This window comes from Heptranchias perlo, chromosome 24 (assembly GCF_035084215.1).
Source record: "Heptranchias perlo isolate sHepPer1 chromosome 24, sHepPer1.hap1, whole genome shotgun sequence".
Taxonomy (NCBI): domain Eukaryota; kingdom Metazoa; phylum Chordata; class Chondrichthyes; order Hexanchiformes; family Hexanchidae; genus Heptranchias; species Heptranchias perlo.
The window spans coordinates 35942150-35965079 of record NC_090348.1 but is presented as its reverse complement, the minus strand read 5'-3'; the positions used below and the strand labels follow the sequence as shown (position 1 = coordinate 35965079).

The 22930-nt window shown below is 41.0% G+C and overlaps 1 protein-coding gene across 1 annotated transcript in view; it reads left to right on the top strand.

Annotated features, from left to right (window-relative positions):
- Positions 1–22929, top strand: part of dhtkd1 (dehydrogenase E1 and transketolase domain containing 1) — a 43410-nt gene extending 20481 nt beyond the window's left edge. The window contains exons 9-17 of the mRNA XM_068005079.1: positions 1705–1789; positions 2578–2717; positions 3661–3816; positions 4927–5028; positions 6051–6215; positions 9011–9093; positions 11370–11539; positions 13544–13629; positions 19213–22929. Coding sequence (XP_067861180.1) covers positions 1705–1789; positions 2578–2717; positions 3661–3816; positions 4927–5028; positions 6051–6215; positions 9011–9093; positions 11370–11539; positions 13544–13629; positions 19213–19314 — 1089 coding nt within the window. The 3' untranslated portion in view covers positions 19315–22929. The remainder of the gene's footprint in view (positions 1–1704; positions 1790–2577; positions 2718–3660; positions 3817–4926; positions 5029–6050; positions 6216–9010; positions 9094–11369; positions 11540–13543; positions 13630–19212) is intronic.
- Position 22930: the final 1 nt, after the last annotated feature.

Sequence of the window (22930 nt, the reverse complement as noted above, 5' to 3'; positions counted from 1 at the left end):
TTAGAAGTGGGGGGGGGGGGGGAAATTACACTTCAATTGTTAAAGCGTGCATTAATTCTAAACTGATGGATGACCAATTAAGGCACCTTGTCAAATACAGTGCTGTGTACAATGTAGCCCTTATTCTTTTTTATAGAATGTATTTCCTTTTGGTTGGTATAAAATTCATTTGTCTTAGGCTATTTATACTAATTACTGTACATTTATCTTATTACATTGGGTTTCAGATGATTTTTGGTTCAGGTCTGACATTGAATTGTTGGGAGCACCTGTTATGAAAGTTGTGTGATCCTTCTCCCAGTATTGCTGTACATACTTATTATCAATAGGAACCAGAAAATATCTATAAGATTCTGCACCCTTAATTGACAGCAATGTCATTTAAGTTCAGCATTGCAATATTTCTGGAATAGTTCAGTTTCCCCCCCCCCCCCCCCCTTTTTAGGATGAAAATGTTCCATCCGATTTCACTTTTTTTTTCTCTCCCTAGATTCCCTAATTTGTAACTTTTGTCCCCTGATATTTGAACTCTTTACCTTAGTAAACAATTTGACTGGATCAGTTTTGGCAGTTCCCTTTATAACATGAAAATTTCAATTTGGTCAAAGTCACCCATTTTCCCAAAGAAAATAATTGGAACTTCTTTAACTTTTCCTCATAACTTAAATGGCTGATATCCCAAATCTTCGCTCATCTATGTTGTCTCTGAACAGCAATAACATCCTTCCTGTGATTCCTTGACCAGGACCACGCACAGTTATCCAGGTGGGGGTTGTCCAGTGCCTTGAACAACAATACAATCTCCTTTAATTTATACTTTATCTCTCTGCTATATAATCTGGTACCTCATTTGTCTTTTTACTGCAGCTGAGCACTGACTTGGACTTAGAGAACAGAATTTTGGATTTATTAACTTCATCCTGTTTCTGCTCATAAAATCATGATCACTCACTTTGTCGATGTTTTATTTTAAGGATTGAAATTTTAAGGATTGAAATTTTTCAAATTGTATCAATGTGTTATTGTAATTAGAAATTAAATATCTCACTAGTTCAGTAGGATGGTCCCATTTAAATTGCTGCTGAGCAGCATTGTCAGGTCAAAGAAACATCAAACTTACATTTAATTAGTGCCTTTCACAACCTCAGGACATCCCAAAGTGATACACAGTCACGGAAGTACTTTTAAAGTGTAGTCACTGTTATAATGTAGGGAAACATGGCAGCCAATCTGTGCTTAGCAGGGAGATAAATTACCAGATAACCTGTTTTTAGTGATGTTGATTGACAGAGACATTTTGGACAGGTTAGCAGGAGCTCTCCCCTGCTTTTCTTTGAGGTCCCATCTGGGAGGGCAGATGGGACCTCAATTTAACATCTCATTTGAAAGACGGCACCTTCAACAGTGCAGCACTCCCTCACTATTACATTGAAGTGTCAGCCTAAATTATGTGCTGAAGTCTCTTGAGTAGGACCTGAACCCATGTTCATTTGGCTACCACTGAGCCAAGGCAAAACCCACTTCAGAAAGAAATGACCCCAATGAAAGTATCCATTTTAGGATTTTTCCAAGTTGCTTTCTCTGCAAAGCATCTCACAGTAGTGGCTTAATTACCTGAGCTGCAGGATGCACACCCTGAGGTTGGGGAATAATGTGTAAATAAATGTAGTCCGCTGTTCTTTATTCCTCTTAATATCTGTTTAGGCTAGATTGCAGAAACTGGAAGAAGGCACAAAGTTGGACTGGTCTACAGCAGAAGCACTGGCTATTGGAACTTTGCTTTGTCAAGGTAATAATTTTGAAGGAGACTGAATGATCAGTTATAATAAATACATCATGATGGTGAATAAACTTGTGCTAGGCTACATTAAGTGCATTAGGCTCACTCGGTTACCAGTTCTGGATCAAAAGACCTTTCAATTCCACTACACAAAAGGCAAAAGTGGATGGTAGCAATTTGAAGGGGTCCTTATGGAATAATATGTTGATGGTGCTTGAATACTAGTATTCAAGCAATCAGCAGAGCAAGCCTGGGTGTAGATAACAAATTTGATCACGTTTATTTTAAAAAAATCTTGCACTGTTAACTTACCTCAGCCTAGGGTAGGAGTTAAGGCACTGCAATTGGCCTCTGTTGTTGAACTATGGAGAGGAAAACAAATCAGCCAGGGTTCCTGATCCTGATTGCTGTCCAGTAACAACTGCTGGAAAAACATATGTGTTTGGATGTCAGGTGCAAATAGTATCAGGATCGGTTGTGATCTCATCCACGTTCTGCTGACACTGTTACTAGGTTCGCACAGAACAACTGCCTCTTCTGCGAGGTATTGAAGGGCTGCTGATACCCTTGGAACCATAATCCAGCAAGAGTCAGTGAATTCCACAGATCTGGGGAGAGAATTGGGAAAAATTAAAAAGTTTTAAAGTGTTATTGACACCTGGGCTTGTAATTTTTAAATGGTGATTTGTTTAATTTAATTTTTTTTTATATACCAAGTTACTGCTCTAAAGTACTTTCACGAACTGTAGAATGTGTAAATTGGAAATATTTGATTAAAAACACTTTTTTTTGCAAAGATTTTAACGTGCGCATAAGCGGTCAGGATGTTGGTCGTGGTACTTTCAGTCAACGGCATGCAATGGTCGTTTGCCAGGAAACAAGTGACATTTACATCCCACTCAACCATATGAGTCCAGAACAAAAAGGATTTTTTGAGGTAAAAATCCAGATATTTCTGCAAAATAGACAATTTTTAAGCTTTCTTGTTTGTGACTGACCCAGTAGATATATTGTAGATTAATGTATTTTACTTCAATAAGCTGCTCTAAAGAATTCCAGCCATTTACTTAAAAATGATGGAAACCACAGAGAGGTAGAAGGATTCTGCCTATTAAATATTGTTTCCCCATTCCCTGAAGCTACTATAATGACTAATGTTTCACATTTAAGTTAATAAACTGTGACCAATTTAATTTTCTTGTGTTCACCAAAAGAGATGCAACTTATTTCTGCACTTGGTCAGAGTGCTTTGACTTACTAAGGACCCACCGTATGAAACTTGATAGTAAACATATACGCATCTGAAGTGCAAATTGGTGAAAAAAAGTTACATTTCAGACAACAATCTTAAGAACAAAATAACTCTCCCCTCCCTCCCCGCCAACATAACTTTTATGGTAACTACTGTAGTATTTTATATTAACTTTTTTTGTTTCAAAAGAAATTAAGAATTGTTGCCACTTTATTAAACTGTGATTTTAAACAACGTGCTGAGGTAGTAAGTGTATTGCAGGCAGTGGTTTAAAATTGTTGGCAAAAAGTACAATATGGAGAGGGGAAGGGGAGGGTACTCTAACTAACAAGTGGAGAAAAAAATGCTTTATTTTGTTCCCTGAAAGAAAGGCTTCTTACACCTGTGCTGATCTTAAATAACTGGTCGGCACTGGAGAAGTGACCAGTGCTGTATCCATTCTTTTTGTACCCCATTCTCTGCAAGAAATCACCTCCACAGCTTAACATTAATCATATTAGTGAAGAAAATGCATGTTGTCCTACTAAAATTTTAACATCAACTCCTTTTTAAAAAAAAATGTTGAAAATATAAAGGTAGTAATAATATGTACAAAAAGAAATAACTTGCCCTATCTTCTTTGTATCAGGTATGCAACAGTCCATTGTCTGAAGAGGCAGTGTTGGGTTTTGAGTATGGTATGAGTATTGAAAGCCCGAAGCTACTTCCAATATGGGAAGCTCAATTTGGGGACTTTTTCAATGGTGCTCAAATTATATTTGACACATTTATCTCTGGAGGTGAGGTTTAAAACAAAGTATCTTGCCAGATTAATTGGTCAGATTGTAAGGATATTTTCACTGCAGAGCAGTGTATGCATGGCATGTTCTGGATAGATTTGAATGGCCTGTTGATCATTTCCTAGTCTCAGCCCTGAGTTTTTCTTTCGTCCACATGTGTTGCAATAGTTCTTGGATGACTTTGATAACCTGCTGCCTGCCTCCCCCTGTCCACTCCCAGTTCCCATCTTTGACCTAATTGACTAAATCAATACTAGAACATGTGTCGGAGGTATACTGAAAAATTGGGAGATGAACAAAAGAGAGAGGAGGCGGAGGAAGGAGAGTCGTGCAGAAACTGGGGAAAGAGATCAAGAAACAATTGGAGACAAATACAGAGATGACTGAGCAAAAATGTGTAAGAGTCAGAGAGGAAGAAAGAGCGAGAAAATGGAAGACAGACAGGAAATTAGAGTGGGAAATAAGCAGAAAGGACAACTGTAGGAAGCGAGCATCACAATTTTTAAAATGTTGTCTATGAGGAAACTGTCAGGTAATCAACTAAATTTAAGTTATATTTGCATATCTCCTATGGCAAAGCCAGAGGATGTGCTTTTATAATGATTGGGTTATACCAATACCATGTAATAATGTACTAAATCGTATTCTATCAAGCAGGCCGTTTACATATTAATAGTCCTTTCCTGATAGGTGACTGCCTCAAGGAAAGCTGTTTGCTATGAGGGGGGAGCTGTGTTTAGTCCAGCCTGTCCCTTTTTATGTCCACAAAGTCCAATTGTTGTAAATAGAGAGATTTTGAGACTATTAGAGGCTAATTGCTATTGGAGGTTTGTCTTTAGATTACGGTTTGTAAATTCCTGGCTGCTCCCTGGGGGAAAGGGCCAAGTTATCCAGATCAGAAGAAAATTACGAACTTTTTTTTTAAGATGCTACTTATTGATAGTTTCCCTATCTGTTGAGTTGACTAGTTTAATGGGGTGAATGTGAAAATCAGTCCGTGTATGCAACTTCCAAGAATATGCTTGGGAGAGTGGTAATTATTAGTCTTGGTTGAAAATCTATTGAAAGAGTCTGACTTTGTGTCCCTATTAAATGCTATGTTTTTGGTAGGTGAGGCAAAGTGGCTGTTGCAAAGTGGGATGGTTATCCTCTTACCCCATGGATACGATGGTGCAGGCCCTGAACACTCATCCTGTCATTTAGAACGTTTCCTGCAGGTAAGTCATCCTTTCACCTGCGCCGTAATGTATCCTAACTACTCTTTAAATCCAGTATTAAAATAGAACCTGGATCAATACACAAACCAAGCACACATTTTTCATTAGACGTGTTATCCAAGCACAGTGGGAGATTATCCATGGATTGGTCTCCATTAGGCATGAACTGTCAACTGCTGAACAGCCAAGAGATATCCCAACAGTGTAGGAATCACTGGTTATAGTCTCTGGCAGTCTGTTTCCTATTCACATCCTAAGGCATGGTACTTATTTTATCCAACTTTGAAGGATGAAAAGCTGTGAACCTTGCTAAGATTTAACTCCAAGTCTGGCACCCAACTGACCAAAATACCTGACTACCAGCCTAATAGAATAGAGGCTCCCATAATTAATTGATTTTAAAGAAGGGAAAATATAGTTGGTTCATAATAGGAACAGGAATAGGCCATTCAGCCCCTCGAGCCTGCTCGGCCATTCAGTTAGATCATGGCTGATCTGCACCTCAGTTCCATTTACCCACCTTTGCTCCATATCTGTTGTTACCCTTACCTGACAAAAATCTATCACAGTCTTGATAACTCCAATTGCCCTTGCAGCCACAGGCTTTTAACATCAGATCACCCCTCAATCTTCTATACTCAATGGAATACAAGCCAAGTTTATGCAACCTCTCCACGTAATTTAACCCTCTAAGCCCTGGTATCATTCTGGTGAATCTGCATCGCACCCCCTCCAAGGCCAATATATTCTTCCTGAGGTGCGGTGCTCAAAATTGAACGCACAAGTTGGCTGCCACATTTCCTACATTGCAACAGTGATGACACTTCAAAAGTACTTCATTGGCTGTAATGCGCTTTGGGACGCCTTGAGGTCCTTTTTATAAGGCCAAGTTCTTTCTTTTTCTTTTAGCAGACAGGCAATTTTTTTTAAAACTGTAGGTGGATGCACAGCTTCCAAAGAGCAGCATCGTGGAGAACTATCACAACGTAACTTTTTGTATATAACTTTCTTTTTTCTAACAGATGTGCGACAGCAAGGAAGAAGGTGTTGATGGAGATAATGTAAATATGTTCGTTGTACATCCGACTACCCCAGCACAGTACTTCCACTTACTGCGCCGGCAGATGATTAGAAACTTTCGGAAACCCCTTATTGTAGCTTCTCCTAAAATGCTGCTGCGTCTCCCAGTGAGTACATGTAACACTTCTGATGTGATCACAGATGCACTGAACATTATTAGTACCGTGTATTTACGAAGTTTGTTCTGTAAACATTTTCAATTGTAGTGTTCTTTGTTCAAATCTATGAGAAGCAAACCACAAACTCTGTAGCTGAGATGTTTTTGGAAACACACTGAATAAAATTATGTATTTGTAATTCCCTCATAGGCTATATTTACCCATGAGAGTAGTTTGGGGCTGAAGCTTTTGGTACTGGTACCAGTACCTTGAGTGATGTATTGTCGAAGGTGCTGTCTTTTGAAAGAGATGTTAAACATAGGTTCCATTTGACTGTTTGGGTAGACTGTTTGATGAGGGAGTTCTTCCAATGTCCAGGTCAATCTGCATCCTTCAATCAACAGTGCAAAAAATGAATTCACTGGTCATTTATCTAATTTGCTGATGTGGGACCATGCTGTGCACAAAGTGACTGCCATGTTTGCTTATAAAACAAATGACTACACTTCAAAAGTTATTCATTGGCGGTGAAGCATTTGGTAGCATCTTGAGGATGTGAAAGGCATTTTTCTGAAATATGACAGTATCTCATTTGCCTTTGTAGTCTTCCTGTCACATCCATACAAGTTTAATGGGTTCGGTAGTCCAGTGGTTATGATACTGAACTAGCAAATCAAAGGTCACGAGTTCAAATTCCAGCAGAGCAAGTAGTGAAATTGAATACAAAAAATCTGGATTGGCACCAGAAAAAATGACCATGTAAGCTGCTGGATTGTTGTGAAAACCCAACTAGTTCACTAGTATTCTTCAGATCTGGCCTATACGTGACTCCTGTCCACTCAGTGGTTGATTCTTAATGCCCTCCAAAGTGGCCTAGTAAGTCAGTAAAAGTAATTGCTAAAAATAGCCCACCACTTTTTCAGAGCAACTACGGATGGGCAATAAATGCAGCTTTGCCAGAAATGCCCATATCCTAAGAGAAAAAAAAATCAGTACTATACCACTTTTTCCTTCTCTTACCTATTTTCTCCCTTCCTCACCTGGTGGCATTGATTCTTTGCTGGGATATGGTTTCTAGCCATCCAAGTGGTAATTCATCATGTGCTGAGCCAAATGCCGTCCTCATTTATGTGCATTTCCAGTAATTAAGGGTGGGCCTAACTTTGGTTAAGAATGGGAATTGCTGTCAGTTCTTTTTTGATACAGAAGTACTATTGCCAGTTATAGCGGGGGAGGAGGGAGAGATGGGGGAAGAGGTATGGGAGGGAGAGGGATGAAGGAGGTGGGAGAGGGAAGATTGAGATTGGGGAACATGGGAGAGGGGGCAAAGGGGTTCCTCAGAGTTCAGACAGTCCATTCCTCCTTCATATTGATCTCCTCCACTCATTATCCAATCCTATCCACTTTTTGCTGATTATTCCATTCTACATTAATCCACTTTCTTCAAATCAAATACCCTCTGTGCTCACAGCTTCTAATTCTCATACTATTCTACTAATTCTCTAATGGCTTAGTCACTACTTCTTGATCTTCTCTTTGACTTTCAATTAGATGATTTATTTCTCCCAATATTTCAATGACACTTTTTTTCATGTCTTGTGCAAGTCTTACCAACAGCTGCTAACTCCTATTTTTGATGGCTCTATCCTTAGCCTCACTATCTCATAACCTTAGATGAAACTTTTGTATCTTCTCCATTCTAAAGTTACATTGAAGAAGCTTTGTTATCTCTTTTGTTAAAACACCCAATTATGAATATGGAAAAAAAACTTAGTTCCCAGGCAGTGGTATAAATATTAGACTATGTAACAGAATGGGACGTGATGCCAAATGGTAATCAATGTCTCATTTATTAATAATCAGATCAAACGTGTAAAGGTATCAAATATTGGACAACAAATATCAAAACAATATTACCCCGTTTGATCTCTGAGCAGAGGTCGTAATTAAGTTGGCGACGTGGTCATTCCAAGTTTTCTGACAGTGAGGTAGTCTTCTGATAGTCAGGTGTTCTTTTAACTGCGTTATCATCTTCAGACAGTTAAGTGTTCTTCAACAGTTGGGTAGCCTTCGCTGATTCCTCTGTCCTGAGCGCAAAAGACGTTGGGTTTTTATGTCCCCATGGCAGGAACCCCTTACCTTATATGGAACAACATTCATAAGACCCTTTTGGATTAACAAAATTGTTTTTCAAATAATTTGAGGTCAGCTTGTTTTAACATTACTCATTTAACTGCAAGACCCTTTGCAAGGTTGTTTTTTCAAGGTGGCCAGTTTTTCTGACTACACTCGTCTAGCTATCTTGTTATGGTCCTGGTCTTATCCTATCTTTGGATTATTGTTCTGCTTTTTGGGTCATTGTTCATCTTTTACCACATAGCTGCCTTGCCTCATAATGAGGGTGACCAAAGGTCAGTCACTAGTCAAAGGTTAACAGTTTACAATTCAGCAAAATAAGCCACATACTCCGCAAAATAGGCAGCACAGCCTGCAGAGCATGATGGTTAATAGCATTAAGAAAAAGATTCTTCCCTTTCCAATATTCTTACAACTATATATAAATAAATTCATACAAGGCGCCATGCAGAAAAATAGGTTTAGCTTGTATTGAGGCCAACGACAGTATGTATGTATGTATGACCTTTAACTAACACATTATATATTTAGTCAATAATTAATGTGATAGTTTTAATAGTTATTTCATGTGACTTGACTTGATGAAGACCTGTAGATTGTAATACAGAACAATTTTCATGTAATATCTAATATTTCTGAACCCTAACTTGTATTCTTTCTTTCTGAAGGCTGCAGTCTCCAGGTTGGATGAGATGGCACCTGGAACCACATTTAAACCCGTCATAGGGGATTCATCAGTGGATCCTAAAAAGTAATTTTTTTCTCTTTCCAAAATGGTCACAAAACTCTTTAATAATTTTTTAAAAAGCAAGAACCTTTTCTGTGACTGTTTAGCATAAACTGTTGAAATTAGTTCTACAAGTATTGGGTGGAATATACAACTGTTGTCACTGGGATCGCAGTAAAATATAATGGGGGGTATGTTATATTTTCAAGCAGCTGCATTTCTTCCCCCTTCCTATAATGAATGTATTATACCAGTTGGCTAAATAAGCCTAGTGACAGCACTGCAGGAGATGCACTTTTATAACTTTTCCCATAAGTTGATGGCACTTATAGCCATATGTAATGTGAAGAATTGTTGATGGAAAAGCAAAATGTCTTAACAGCTTTATAGGCATTTCAATGTATGTTCCTACTTGTTTAGTATCTGCTTGTTGGTTTTAATGACTTAAATGACCAAAGGTATTGGATGCATTTTCAAGTGCAAATGCGAGTGAATTTATATCCTTGTGTATATCTACATATAAAGTCATAGAATTAACGTTACCTGCATCATTCAAGGAGTTGTGTATTCATCTGAATTACCAAATAGTAAATATGTCGACAGATGACTCATATTTATTTTGTTTCCTGTCTTTTAGGCTTTTAAAACCACTTGAAATCAAGTCTCATTGCACTATTTCCCACTAACTCATTCTTTACCAGGACCTCAACACTGTAGAATTCCCTACCTCACTCAGTCTTTCTACAAGTTAGACTTTTAAAACTCAAGCTTGATGTCACCCAATAACTACATGATTTACCTCCTCATCTCTCCTCTTTTCAACCTTGCTGGTGTCCTGCACTTAAGCCTTGACCCTTCGCCTCAATTTGTAAATAATGAAAATAGCCTGAGAGCAGATATTTTTGAATTCCTCCTTTGGTGTCATCATGAAGTTCCAATCCAACAACATCATAAATTGGGATTCATGACCACAGTTCTATATTCCATTCATGATCTGAAAAATCCCTGCTCCTAAACTACCTCAGAAAAGTAGCCTTAGTGTAAAATGTAACCAGACTGACGCATCTATACAGATACAAATCTTTTGCTTTATGGAATGTTTGAAGTGCCATCCTTTAGATGAATTGCCAAACCAGATCCTTGTCTGACTGTTCAGGTGGACATGAAAGACCCCATTGTACTATTCAAAGAAGAGTAGGAATCATTGTTTCCTGACCAACACTCTTCCCTCAACTAACACCACAAAAAACACTCATCTTATAACTGTCTTGCTATGCACAAAATGACTGTTGCATTTGTCTACATTGTAATAGTCACTACACTTCAGTGTAATTCATTGTATATGAAGTAATTTCAAATGCAATAAGGAATTCTATAAAGCCACATCTTTTCCTCTTTTTACCTTTGGGACAATGTGGTAATTCAGATGGATACACTCTTGATAATTCGTCTGGCTTTTGATTTGCTTAGGAAAAATATTAAAATATGGTCTTTGAATTTCATTTTTCCCCCTTTAAATTAAAAGACTGGTTGCTGGCTATTGCAAATCTCTAGGCAAAGTATTCAGCAGTTTGTGTGGTCTATGGTACAGCATGTTTGATCAAATGTATATGACGTGGCAATCTACCTTAATTTCCTCTTTTCAGCACACCTTTCTTTGCATTGCTAATGTCTATATTTGCCCAGCAGAACTCCCAGGAACAGAGGGATATGAGGCAAAATCTGAAGCGTATATACTAAGGCTGGTGTTGCCTACCTTTTCTGCAGTTAGCTCACAGCTGGATCGGCAGAGGCCTGGATCATTCACAGGACATATTACATTGGAAATGGGGGAAGAGGGTGGAAATTAAACAGTTTAGACAACTGTGCTGCTAACTCAGTAACCAAGGCAATTCAATTTTCACTGCCTTAAAGTGAATGTACCCTTGTATTATTCAGTTCTTTCAGTATCAATTTCTACTGTGCACATTTTACAAACCAGAATGTTCTCTCCAATAATTGCTTTAATGAACAATCTTAGTGTAACAGTTGCCTTTTTATTTCTGCAGGTTAAAGTGAGGTTTGATGTCATAATTCAAATAAAATTTTTGAATTTTTTTTTATATAAATAACAGAATTCTGAACTCATTGAAGATCACCAATTCTAGTATTTATCTAAAAACATTTTGATTCTCAGTTTCATTATTTAGTACATTGTCTGTTAAACAGAAATGATCAATCAAATATTTTTACGATACAATGGTACCACATTCCTCAATAATCTTTTAATTGCTTTGTTTTTTAAATATTTTTTCTTTCAGTGTGACCCGAGTGGTGGTATGTTCTGGAAAACACTATTACACTCTGGTTAAACACAGAGAGTCTTCAGGGGAAGCTGCACAGAACACAGCACTCATCAGGATAGAAGAGCTCTGCCCCTTCCCACTGGAAGCACTTCAGCAGCAAATGGATAAATATAAAAATGCAAAAGGTCAGGGCTGCTTAGCAATTACCACATTAGCCTTGAAACCTATTGAAAAGAAATTGTGAATATGTAATGTAAACCAGGCAGATTCAGAAAACTCGGAGAATTTTTGCTTTTCTGTGACCTTAATTTCTTCTTTTTCAGTTGGTGTAACCCTATTAATACATCCTTTTTTTTTCCCCTGAAAATAATGACACAATGTGGGTTGCCAGCAGCCCTTCAATGCCTTACCATTTTGGCCATTCTTCACATGTAAGCCTGGCAATGAGTATTGATGAGCTACTTGCCTGTGGAGGGACTATCTGCAATCTAGAAATTTTATTGACTGCACTAACAAGCTTGCAACATTTATTCTTAAACATTACAAAATTTCTTGTGTATTGTATTCTACTGCATTTCTGCAGTCACCGTACCTGAATTTTGGGGGTTCTTTAGAAGTTGTACAGTTGCCACATGCTTGATTTCCATTTACAGATCTTGTTTGCAACCTCGGCATCCTATCTGACTCTGAGCTGAGCTTCCAATCTGATATTCTTTCCATCACAAAGACCACCTACTTCCATCTCTAACATCGCCCATTGCTGCTTCTGCCTCAGCCCAACTGCGGCTGAAACCCTCATCCATGCTTTTGTTATCTCCAGACTCGACTATTCCAATGCTTTTCTGGCCGGCCTCACATCTTCCACCTTCCATAAACTTGAGCTCATCCAAAACTCTGCTGCCCATATTTTAACGCACACCAAGTCTCGCTCACCCATCACCCCTATGCTCGCTGACCTACATTAGTTCCCGGTCCACGAATGCCACAAATTCAAAATTCTCGTCCTAGTGTTCAAATCTCTTCATGGCTTTGCCCCTCCCTACATTTGTAACCAGCACTCCAAGAACTCTGCGTTCCCCCGCTCCATTTGCTCCACCATTGGAGGCCGTGCCTTCAGCCATCTAAGCCCTAAGCTCTGGAATTCTCTCCCTAAACCTCTCTGCCTCTGTCTCCTCCTTTAACACACTCCTTATAAACTACCTATTTGACCAAGCTTTTAGTCACTCTTCCTAATATCTCCTTCTTCGACTTGGTGTTGATTTTTGTCTGGTTATGCTTCTGTGATGCACCTTGGGACATTTCCCTACATTAAAGACGCAGTACAAATGCAAGTTGTTGAGGCATTAGCTTCAACGGGCCCATGGCTGTTTTGCACCCCTGATTTTTTTTCTTGTGTTTTCTGACAACTCACTCCTTATATTTCCTTCTATGGCTTTATCAGTTTTTTCTGATTACACTCTTATGAAGCACCTTGGGACATTTTCCTACCTCAAAAGGTGCTATATAAATGCAAGTTATAACACAAATTCACTGAAACATTGGTTATTGTTTTTTTGAAAACCTACAGCATAAGCAAGCAGTACAACACCAGAATTAAGCTAAACTTAATATACATGTGCTTCAAAACTCTATTAACCCTGTCCTGCTGCTTAATGTAGGATATTGTTCCATGGGTACTGGCTGCCCTTCGGGATCTCGTTCAAAAGGCTGAGCTTACATGTCATGAGCCACATACCTGAGCCTCGACAGTGAGTATCAGCAGGCTATTTGTGGAGGCACCATAGCTGAACCTGCTCCTATTCACACTTTCCAGCAAGGAACACTGGTAATGGTAATGATCAGGAGAGGAAACCATGGATGATTTTTTTTGTTTTCTTTTCTCCCTAAGCTAGAGATGTTGAGGCCAAATTTAGCACTGCTACTGCCATCCTGGCTAAGATCAATGCATGCAGTGCAGACTTAGGATCAAACATGGGAATTATCCTAATCTGTATGGTTAAGTTCCACATTCGTCAAAGTATTTATGCACTGAAAAAAAATTGCATTTATGTAACACTTTATCTCAAAGCACTTAATGTACAATGAATTACTTTGAAGTACGCAGTATGTTAGTAAACGCAGCAGCCAAACTGCCTCGGGGGGAGCCTTTACCTATGTTTTGGATACTAAATTAGAAAATTATTTTTCAGACTTTGTATGGAGTCAAGAAGAACCACAGAATATGGGCCCATGGTTTTATGTATCTCCCAGGTTTGAAAAACAGTTAGGATGCAAGGTAAGCTACCATATACATCCAAGTAATGCTCAAATGTTTTTGTTAAGTAACTTCTTTTGACCTCAATAAGTCATATTTTAAAGTCTTATCTGTTCTATTTATGTTGGAAGGACAGTTCTAGAACTTAAGTGGTCAGTTCACATGAATATGGATCCAGTTACTGTATAGTTGGTATATTGTACTTAAGGATCTGCTATGTGGTTTCTTCGCAAAATTTCAAAGGTCACCTCTGTTAGCATTAGTAGTCATATTTCAGCATACTGTGACTAAGTTGATCCAAGAACTCAAAGTAGCCTCAGTAATAAGTTATGAAGGATATGAGGAAGGGATGTCTGTGGAGGACAGAAGGATTAGATTGGACGGTGAAGATGTGTAGATATTCTAGTTTTGCTTGTTAGATCTTGGAAATCGGGGAGTATCGATGCAAAACTTCCCCGTAGAGATTAAATGGGTGAGGTATAGTCCATGATATGATCAATGGAAAGAATGAGTCGGTGCATCAAATGGCTTTTTCTCATTCAACAGCAACTTGCATTTGTTGAGTGCCTTTAATGCTTCAGAGGCAAAAATGGACGCTATGCAGTAAAAGAAAACAGTTAGGCGACTAAAGGCAAGGTCAAAGAGGTAGTTATTGAAGACATTTTCGAAGGAGAGAAGTAGTAAGGTGGGTGGAGTAGTTTAGAGAGAGAGAGGGTGCACGTAGGACTAAGATGGCTGAAGGCTCTGCCAACAAAAATGATTGAGGAAGGGGAGAATGCAAAGGAGGCTAAAGTTGGAGCAGAAGTATGCGCTGGCACATAGAGCTGGAGGAGGTTGCAGATGTAAGGAGGGATGAGATTGTGGAGGGACTTGTAAATGATTGAATCAAAAATCCTCAATGTGTCAGGGGACAAAAGCCACTGGAGGTTGGTTGAGGGTGGGTTTGATAAAGGAGCTAGAATTAATGTGGGATAAAATACGGTCGGCAGAGTTTTGGATGATGAAAGGTGGAGCTGGCAAGGAGAACATTGGAGAAACAGAACATGGAGGTGATCATGAGCGTTTTGGCAGCAATGGAAATGATGCAAGGGTAGTGATGGGTGAAATTGTGGAGGTGGAAATAGGTGATCTTGGTGGATAGATGTGGGGTTTGAAACTCAGCTCAAGATCAGACAATGAGTTTGCATTTCGGCTGACTCAGCTGGCATTGACACAATGGGCTCGATTTTAGGAGCGTGTTTCCGGCGGGTTCCCAGCGGGGTGGCCCCGAAAATCCCGATCTCCGGTCACGTGACCGGATCGCGACGAAATCCCGGCCACTTCCGGGTACCGCGCTGACGTGCGGGGCTGCGCGCGCAAGCCCCACTGGTGGGAATCCCGCAGGCAATTAAAGCCAGCGGGGTTCCACTTGAGAGTACTTACCTTGCTCGTTGTGGTCAGTTAATGAGCTGAAGCAGCTGTCAAAAGAGGAAGTGTGGGATTTTAGGTTCAAGGCAGTGAGTTTCCCACACTGGGGGAAACAGTCTCCCTCCAACCAGGCGTGTTGCAGCCAGCAGCCTGTGGCAGGTGCCAAGGTGCGCTCCACGGGGGAGAGCCCTCACCCACGCAGGAGGCCACCGCGTCACATAGGGCAACCCCTGCCCTCCACCACCCCCCGCCAAGCCAGAGGACAGACCGACACGAAACCGCAGCCCCAGTCCGAGGAACCACACACCTACCCTGCACAACCCCTCAGACCAACACCTGCCAGTTGGGTGGTGTGTGGAGACCCTCGGAGGACGAAGAGCATGACCAGCACCACCAGCCTCGCAGTCCACGCCGTCCGCCGCAGGGACGTGGATCCCCCCAACACGGTGTTGTTGCACGCCCACCTGCACAGCAGGAGGGAGGGCTACCGCAGAGAGAGACGCATCGCAGAGGGCACTACCCTCGCCACAGGGTCCACAGACCGAGGCGCAGCTCCCCGGACCTCTCCGAGCAGCAGTGCACAGGGAGGCGCAGATTCGCTCGACATGTAGTCGTGGAGATCTGCAGCCTCTTTCATGCCGAGCTGCTCCTGGCTGGCCCCAGCACCAACTGCTTACCTGTCGCAGGCAAAGTCACCACTGCCCTCCACACCTTCTCCTCCGCATCCTTCCAGGGTGCAGCCGGCTACACCGCCGATGTCTCTCAGTCGTCTGCGCGGACGAGCCCTGCAAATACACCTGCACCTACTCTGCAGTAACACGATGGGTGGCATCAGTGGTGGGTCCTCATAGTGATACCCAGGAGCGGGCATTATTGGACACAACGGACAGGATTCGCGGAGACATGGCAGTGGTGGTGTCAATATAATGTGTGCTGTTTGTTGCTCTGAAATTCAATATGGGTAACACCCATGACAAACCCTCAGACACCCTTGTGCACCCCCTTCATGCTGACGAGACGTTTGCCTTACGCTGCCTACTGCACATATGTGATGCATGCCCTGTGGCTGCAGCACAGGTGGTGGCAGGTTGAGTGAGGCTGGCCGTGAGGGAGATGCATGAGAGGGTGAGTATGGGATGGAGCAATGAGATTGTATGAGGAGTGGGTTGCGTGTTAGTGGCAGGGTGAGTACTGGCGAGGTGAGTGGGTGGAGGTAAGATGAGGATGGGGTGTGAGTGGGTATGAAGGGTGATGTGACAGAATAGTGTTGGCGGTGCCGAAGGAGATGTGGGGTGGGGGCAGTGTTGTGGCAGACGGAGTGTAGGGGAAAGACTTCGTGTTCTCACTGCGGCTGACCTACTGCGGTCATTGCAGCGCCTCCTGCACTGTATGCAGGTGGGCGATATGTTGGTGGCGCAGGTGACCCCCTCTGCCACCTCGCGCCAGGCCTTCTTGGTGGCAGAGGCAGGCCGCTTCCTCCCGCCCGCCGGGGGGAAGATCTGTGTCCTCCCCCTCCTCCTCACCCCATCTGATGATACCTCGGGTGAGGCATCATTAAACTGGGAGCAGCCTTCCCCCTGGGCTGCTCCATGCTGCAATTTGTCTCATTGGTTGCAGCATCTGTCAGTGGAGGACTGCCCCTTTAACTAGAGAGCCTCCAGCTGACAGATCGTACTGCGCATGCGCAGCCCGACCGACGCACAGGCCAGCGCCATGGACCCCGGAGGAGCAGGTAATTGATTCCTATTAGTGGGTTTCCTGCTACGATCGCGTGGGCAACCCACTAATTTCGCCGAGCATGTTGACCACGCTCCCGGAGGACCACCCGCTGGGAACCCGCAGGCCTGCTAAATTCGGGCCCAATAAGCTTGTAAACATCCATGATTCTATGGTATTAGAGGCTGTGGAAGTAGAGTATTTGTGATGACCTGCAGATCATTTTATTTCTCTACTGCCTGATCTCCTATTGTGTTCCTCACGGTAAGTCGGATGAAATGCTGCTCTCTAGCAACAGGAGCGTTATACCATGTAATGCAGTGTATATTATTCTGCTGCTAAGGTGGAACTGTGTTTAACTGTCCTGTCCCTTTAAGGCCATCAAGTCTAATTGCTGTAAATCCAGGGATCAGTTGGACTTAATTGTTGATAAGGGGAGATTGCAGATTGGTAGGTGTTTGTAAATTTCCAGCTCCAGGTCAGAAGAAATCAGCATGAAATGGCTGGCTTTCTTTTTCTCTTTTTATATTATTCTTAACACTTTGGAATGTGAAAGGTGCATGCCCGACTCCAGATTTTTTACATGTAAGTGGATCTCCCATGGTCTGGTATCTAAATTTGCAGACAGTACTAAATTGGAAGCGTAGTAATTAATACCAAGGACCAAAGGAAGGTACAAGGGGAGGTTGATAAAATGGTGGAATGGGGAAAAGTGTAATTCAATGTCAGTAAATGTGAGGTTGTACATTTTGGTTGAAAAAAGATAAAAGTAATAATTATACTTTGAATGGGAGAAGGCTGGGTGATGTGGAAAAGCAGAGGAATTTGGGGGCTCGGTTTCACAATTCATTCAACAGCACCACCTCAAGTGGATAAGGCCACTAGAAAAGCTAATTTGAATACTGGTCTTAAGGCAAGAGGTATAGATTATAAAAGTGGAGATGTAATAGTGAATCTATTTAAAACCTCATTAAGATCCCAGTTGGATAGCCAAACTGGATAAGTACTTGAAAGGAAAAAATTTTCAGGGCTACGGGGATAGGGCAGGAGTGGGACTAGCTGGATTGCTCTTGCAGAGCCGGCGCATGACTCAATGGGCTTGTCGAAACTTAACACTATACCAATGCACTAACACACTCAGACCAGTATCACAAAGGGAAAAGTTTTACTTTAATTGACTTGTATACAAGGGAAGCTGTATTCTGAACAACGGTCAGAATAACCTCTTCACTGAACAAAGGAAACAGTTCACATTTATACAGTTTAATTAGCAATGCACCTGTCATAGAATATGGGCGTACATGTACATTCTTTATTGGTTCAGGTAGTTGGTCAATCAAGTAGTGAGCCTGCCCCCTCTGGACATCCATTGCTCATTCCTGTTTTGGCACCTAGACCTCGTAGGCCTGAGAACACTATCCTCCCTAAATTCTGAAGCTGGTTATCAGTCGGGCTGAAGTCAGTCTCAAGGCCACATGGCCTCTCAAGAAACTGTATTCTCATTATATTTTATAGTCAGCAATACCCTTATCTGCTCGGCGGGGGGGGCAGACAGTACCAAGCACCTGCACAGCCAACTTAATTATCAACATACCAAGGCTTAAACATAATTACACAATTGTGTCTTTCTGTGTGTGTGTGTGCTGTAGCTACCCCATTATGGGAGCCAAGGAGTTAACATTGGTCAAATATCCATCATGCATTTCTTTTTTTTTAATATGGTCAAGTAACTGTTCACATATTTCTACATTAATGTGGTCAGGTATCTCTTTATGGTTTAGGTAGAAAGTTAATATGGTCAGGCATTTCTTTATGGTTTTCCACAGGCTGAATGGTCTCTTTCCGTGCTGTAACCTTTCTATGATTCAGCCTGAACCAGCAGCCACAGAGGAGATGGAATCAGGACTGTGCAAATTTTTTTTGGCAGGAACAGAGTAGCTTTAGTCTTGCCATTCTTAAGTTGGAAGAAAATCTGGCTCATCCACTATTTGATGTCCGATAAGTGGTCAGACAGCACAGTGATGATCATGGATTTGAAGTAATGGCAGAGAATTATAGCTGGGTGTCCTCAGTATACATGTGGAAGCTGATCCATGCATACAGGTGATGTTGCAGTGGAGTAAAATATTGACCGGGAATAGGCAGAGGCCATGCATGAAACTTTTATTAAGAGCCCTTGATCTTAAAAATATTAATAATCCAGGGCAGAATGCAATCCAATGCAGGGAAGAAAAAGATATAGCCTTCATTTAATGACTTAATTACCAAACCAAAATATTTGGTCGCTGGTGGTGTTCAATTGCTTGATGTAGGTTAGATGCAATTGCTATTTTGGCCATTTAAACCTGCTACCATTTTTATAGCCCAGTCCACTTGCTATTTTCCAGTAATTATTTGTTACAATATTACCTCTCATTGTTCCTAATTCATTGCAAAAAATAATTAATCAACTCTTCTAATTTTTTTTAAATTTGTCTCTAGTTGAAGTTGGTAAGCAGACCATCTCTTCCAGCACCTGCAGTTGGCATCGGGACTTTACATCAGGAACAAAATCAGGACATCCTCACCAGAACCTTCTCCTGAAAGGAATTCGGAAAACCCTTTATGTGCTCTGCTATGCCTGACTGCTGGAGAAGACTGACAACTTATTAATATAGTTGTGAGGTTATAATTCAACAAAACTCTTCTTCAAAAACAAATTTTACTTTGCAGAGGTCTTTGAAAGGGCTTTGACCTATCTCTCTCCACAATCATGGAAAGTATTCCAACCTACTGTCGTTAAAAATAATTAAAATCCTGAGTTACTTGAGAGCTAGGTATTCAAAATGAACTGGACTTTTGTAAACAGATCTCCTAGGCATGTTCCATACATATTCAAGTTACAAAAGCAAGATTATGCTTATCTTCTCAGACTGAGTGGCTATTGCTATAGAACAATTCATGGGTTCTAAGGAGTTTTAAATTCCTCTACTGTTCACTAAGCGACCTTTCCAATGTGACACTATTCTACTCCTACAAATCAACCAGGTATGCTGTGCAGAAAACTCCCCACATTTCAAAGAGCAGCGTCTTCTAGTTACGTGCTTGCCATTACCATCCTGCTGGATGTTGCAATTTCAACCAAAGGTGAAGGTAAATAAGTTGGTGCTGCTGCTGCCACCACAAAGGGCTTGATGTACCACCAAACAAGGGTGTTTTCTGTTTAGTGATATAAACAGAATTGGACATGCTGTTGGGAGCAGCTATATTTTGTGACTGCTGATGGGCTGAGCAGTTCAACCTGCTCGGAGAGGAGTAAGTGGTTCTGTCATTGCTGGCTTGTCTGGATCTTCCTCTGTCATTAAGAAAAGTACAACAGCCCGATACAGTGCAATGTAAATACACCATGAAATGCCAACTCCATCACAGACATAGCTCCACCCACACCCCCACCCACGAAGTGACAAAACTCTCCTACTGGTAATAGCTGAACATAAGAACACAAGAAATAGGAGCAGGAGTAGGCCATACGGCCCCTCGAGCCTGCTCCACCATTCAATAAGATCATGGCTGATCCAATATCTGAACTTCACTTTCCCGCCCTGTCCCCATATTCCTTGATTCCCTTAGTGTCCAAATATCCATCGATCTCATTCTTGAATATACTTAATGACTCAGCATCCACAGCCCTCTGGGGTATAGAATTTCAAAGATTCTTAACCCTCAGTGAAGAAATTCTTCCTCATCTCGGTCCTAAATGGCCGACTCCTTATCTTGAGACTATGACCTCTAGTTCTAGACTCTCCAGCCAGGGGAAACAGCCACTCAGCATCTACCATGTCAAGCCCTCGAAGAATTTTATATGTTTCAATAGATCACCTCTCATTCTTCTAAGTTTCAGAGAATACAGGCCCATTCTACTTAATCTCTCCTCATAGGACAACCCTCATCCCAGGAATCAATCAATTGAACCTTCGTTGCACCCCCTCTAAAAACAAGTATATCCTTCCTTAGGTAAGGAGACCAAAACTGTACACAGTACTCCAGGTGTGGTCTCACCAAAGCCCTGTATAATTGCAGCAAGACCTCCTTACTCTTTTATACTCCAATCCCCTTACAATAAAGGCTAACATACCATTTGCCTTCCTAATTGCTGGCTGTACCTGCGTGTTAACTTTGTGATTCATGTATAAGGACACCCAAATCCCTGACTACCAATATTTCTTAGTCGCTCATCTTTTAAAAAAATATTCTCCTTTTCTGTTCTTTCTACCAAAGTGCATAACCACACATTTCCCCACATTATACTCCATCTGCCACCTGCTCACCCACTCATTTACCCTGTCTATATCCCATTGCAGCCTCTTTGCGTCCGCCTCACAGCTTACTTTCCCACCTAGCTTTACATCATCAGCAAACTTGGATGCATTACACTTAGTCCCCTCATCTAAGTCACTGATATAGATTGTAAACAGCTGAGACCCAAGCACTGATCCTTGCGGCACCCCACTAGTTACAACCTGCCAACCTGAAAATGACCCATTTATTCCTACTCTTTTCTGTCCGTTAACCAATCCTCAATCCACCCTAATATTACCCCCAATTCCATGAGCCCTAACCTTGTGTAACAACCTCTTATGTGGCACCTTATTGAATGCCTTTTGAAAATCCAAATATACGACATCTACTGGTTCCCTTTATCTACCCTGCTAGTTACATCCTCAAAAAACTAATAGATTTATCAAACACAATTTCCCTTTCATAAAACCATGCTGATTCTGCCTAAACATATTATGATTTTCTAACTGCCCCGTTACTATATCCTTAATAATAGATTCTAGCATTTTCCCTACTACTGATGTCTGGCTAACTGGCTTATAGTTCCCTGTTTTCTCTCTTCCCTCCTTTCTTGAATAGCGGGGTTACATTTGCTGAAATCTGTACTGTGATTCTCCTGTAAGAGCCCAATAGTCTATCAGAATTCTAACCATGGGAATAAAGAAAAAACTGCAAATAATTGGAATACATAACAAGTCCATCGGCATCTGCAAAGCAAAAGGGTAAATTAAAATTTCAAGTGGAGTCCTAGGAGACCCTCCATATTTTCAAAGGGATTTAGAGGCATTGGAGAAGGTGCAAAAAAGATTCACCAGGATGATATAAGAACAGAGAGGCTATACTTATCAGGAAAGGCAGAACAAGCTGGGGTTCTTTTCTGTAGAAAAGAGAATGCTGAGGGGTGACCTGATAGAGGTCTTTAAGATACTGAAAGGGTTTGATAGGGTAGATGTAGAGAAAATGCTTCCACTTGTGGGGTAACCCAAAACTAGAGATCATAAATATAAGATAGTCACTAATAAATCCAATAGGGAATTCAGGAGAAACTTCTCTACCTAAAGAGTGGTAAGAACATGGAATGCCCTACCACAAGGAGCAGTTGAGGCAAATAGCATTGATGTGTTTAAGGGGAAGCTAGATAAGCACGATGGAGAAAGGAATAGAAGGATATGCTGATAGGGTTAGATAAAGATGGGTGGGAGGAGGCTCATGTGGAGCATAGACCAGCTGGGCTGAATGGCCTGTTTCTGTGCTGTAGACTCGCTGCATCAGAATAGATCTGTGCTAGAATCTGTCCTATGCACAAATAGGCAGATCTGCTCAGTTCTTCCAGCATTTTCTGTTTTTATACCAGAATTCTGACCCATATTTAAATACCACAGCTAAGTTCAATCCATGATCTGAGTTCAAAAAACTAATACGGCTTTGAAGTTAGTTTGTTCTGAGTAGAGAAAATGCTCCTTCACAGCTGGTTCAATACTGTAATGGGTTGTTTATTTTCATTCTCTTTAGACCAGATTTAAAATAATTGTAAATGTTTGATTATTGATCATTAAATTACATTATGGGAGATGTTTAAATTACAACAATGTGAAGACTCATGTTGGTAAACCTTATTTAGAACATATATGGTACTTCTGTAATTCACAAGCATTTGCTTAGTTCTTTTGAGTTCTAATTTATGTAACTACACTGTTTTCTGATGGCAAGTATAAAATTGTTAGTAACAAGTAGCCTCATATGATTGCTGTAAAAGTGCTCAAAACATTTTTTTCCTAATGGAATTATTTTTATTGATGAACAGTAATGTGGGGGTGAAGTTAGCAAAGTACAGACTATAACAGTGCACTCTTAACAATTGTTATTAAATATTTACTGGTGT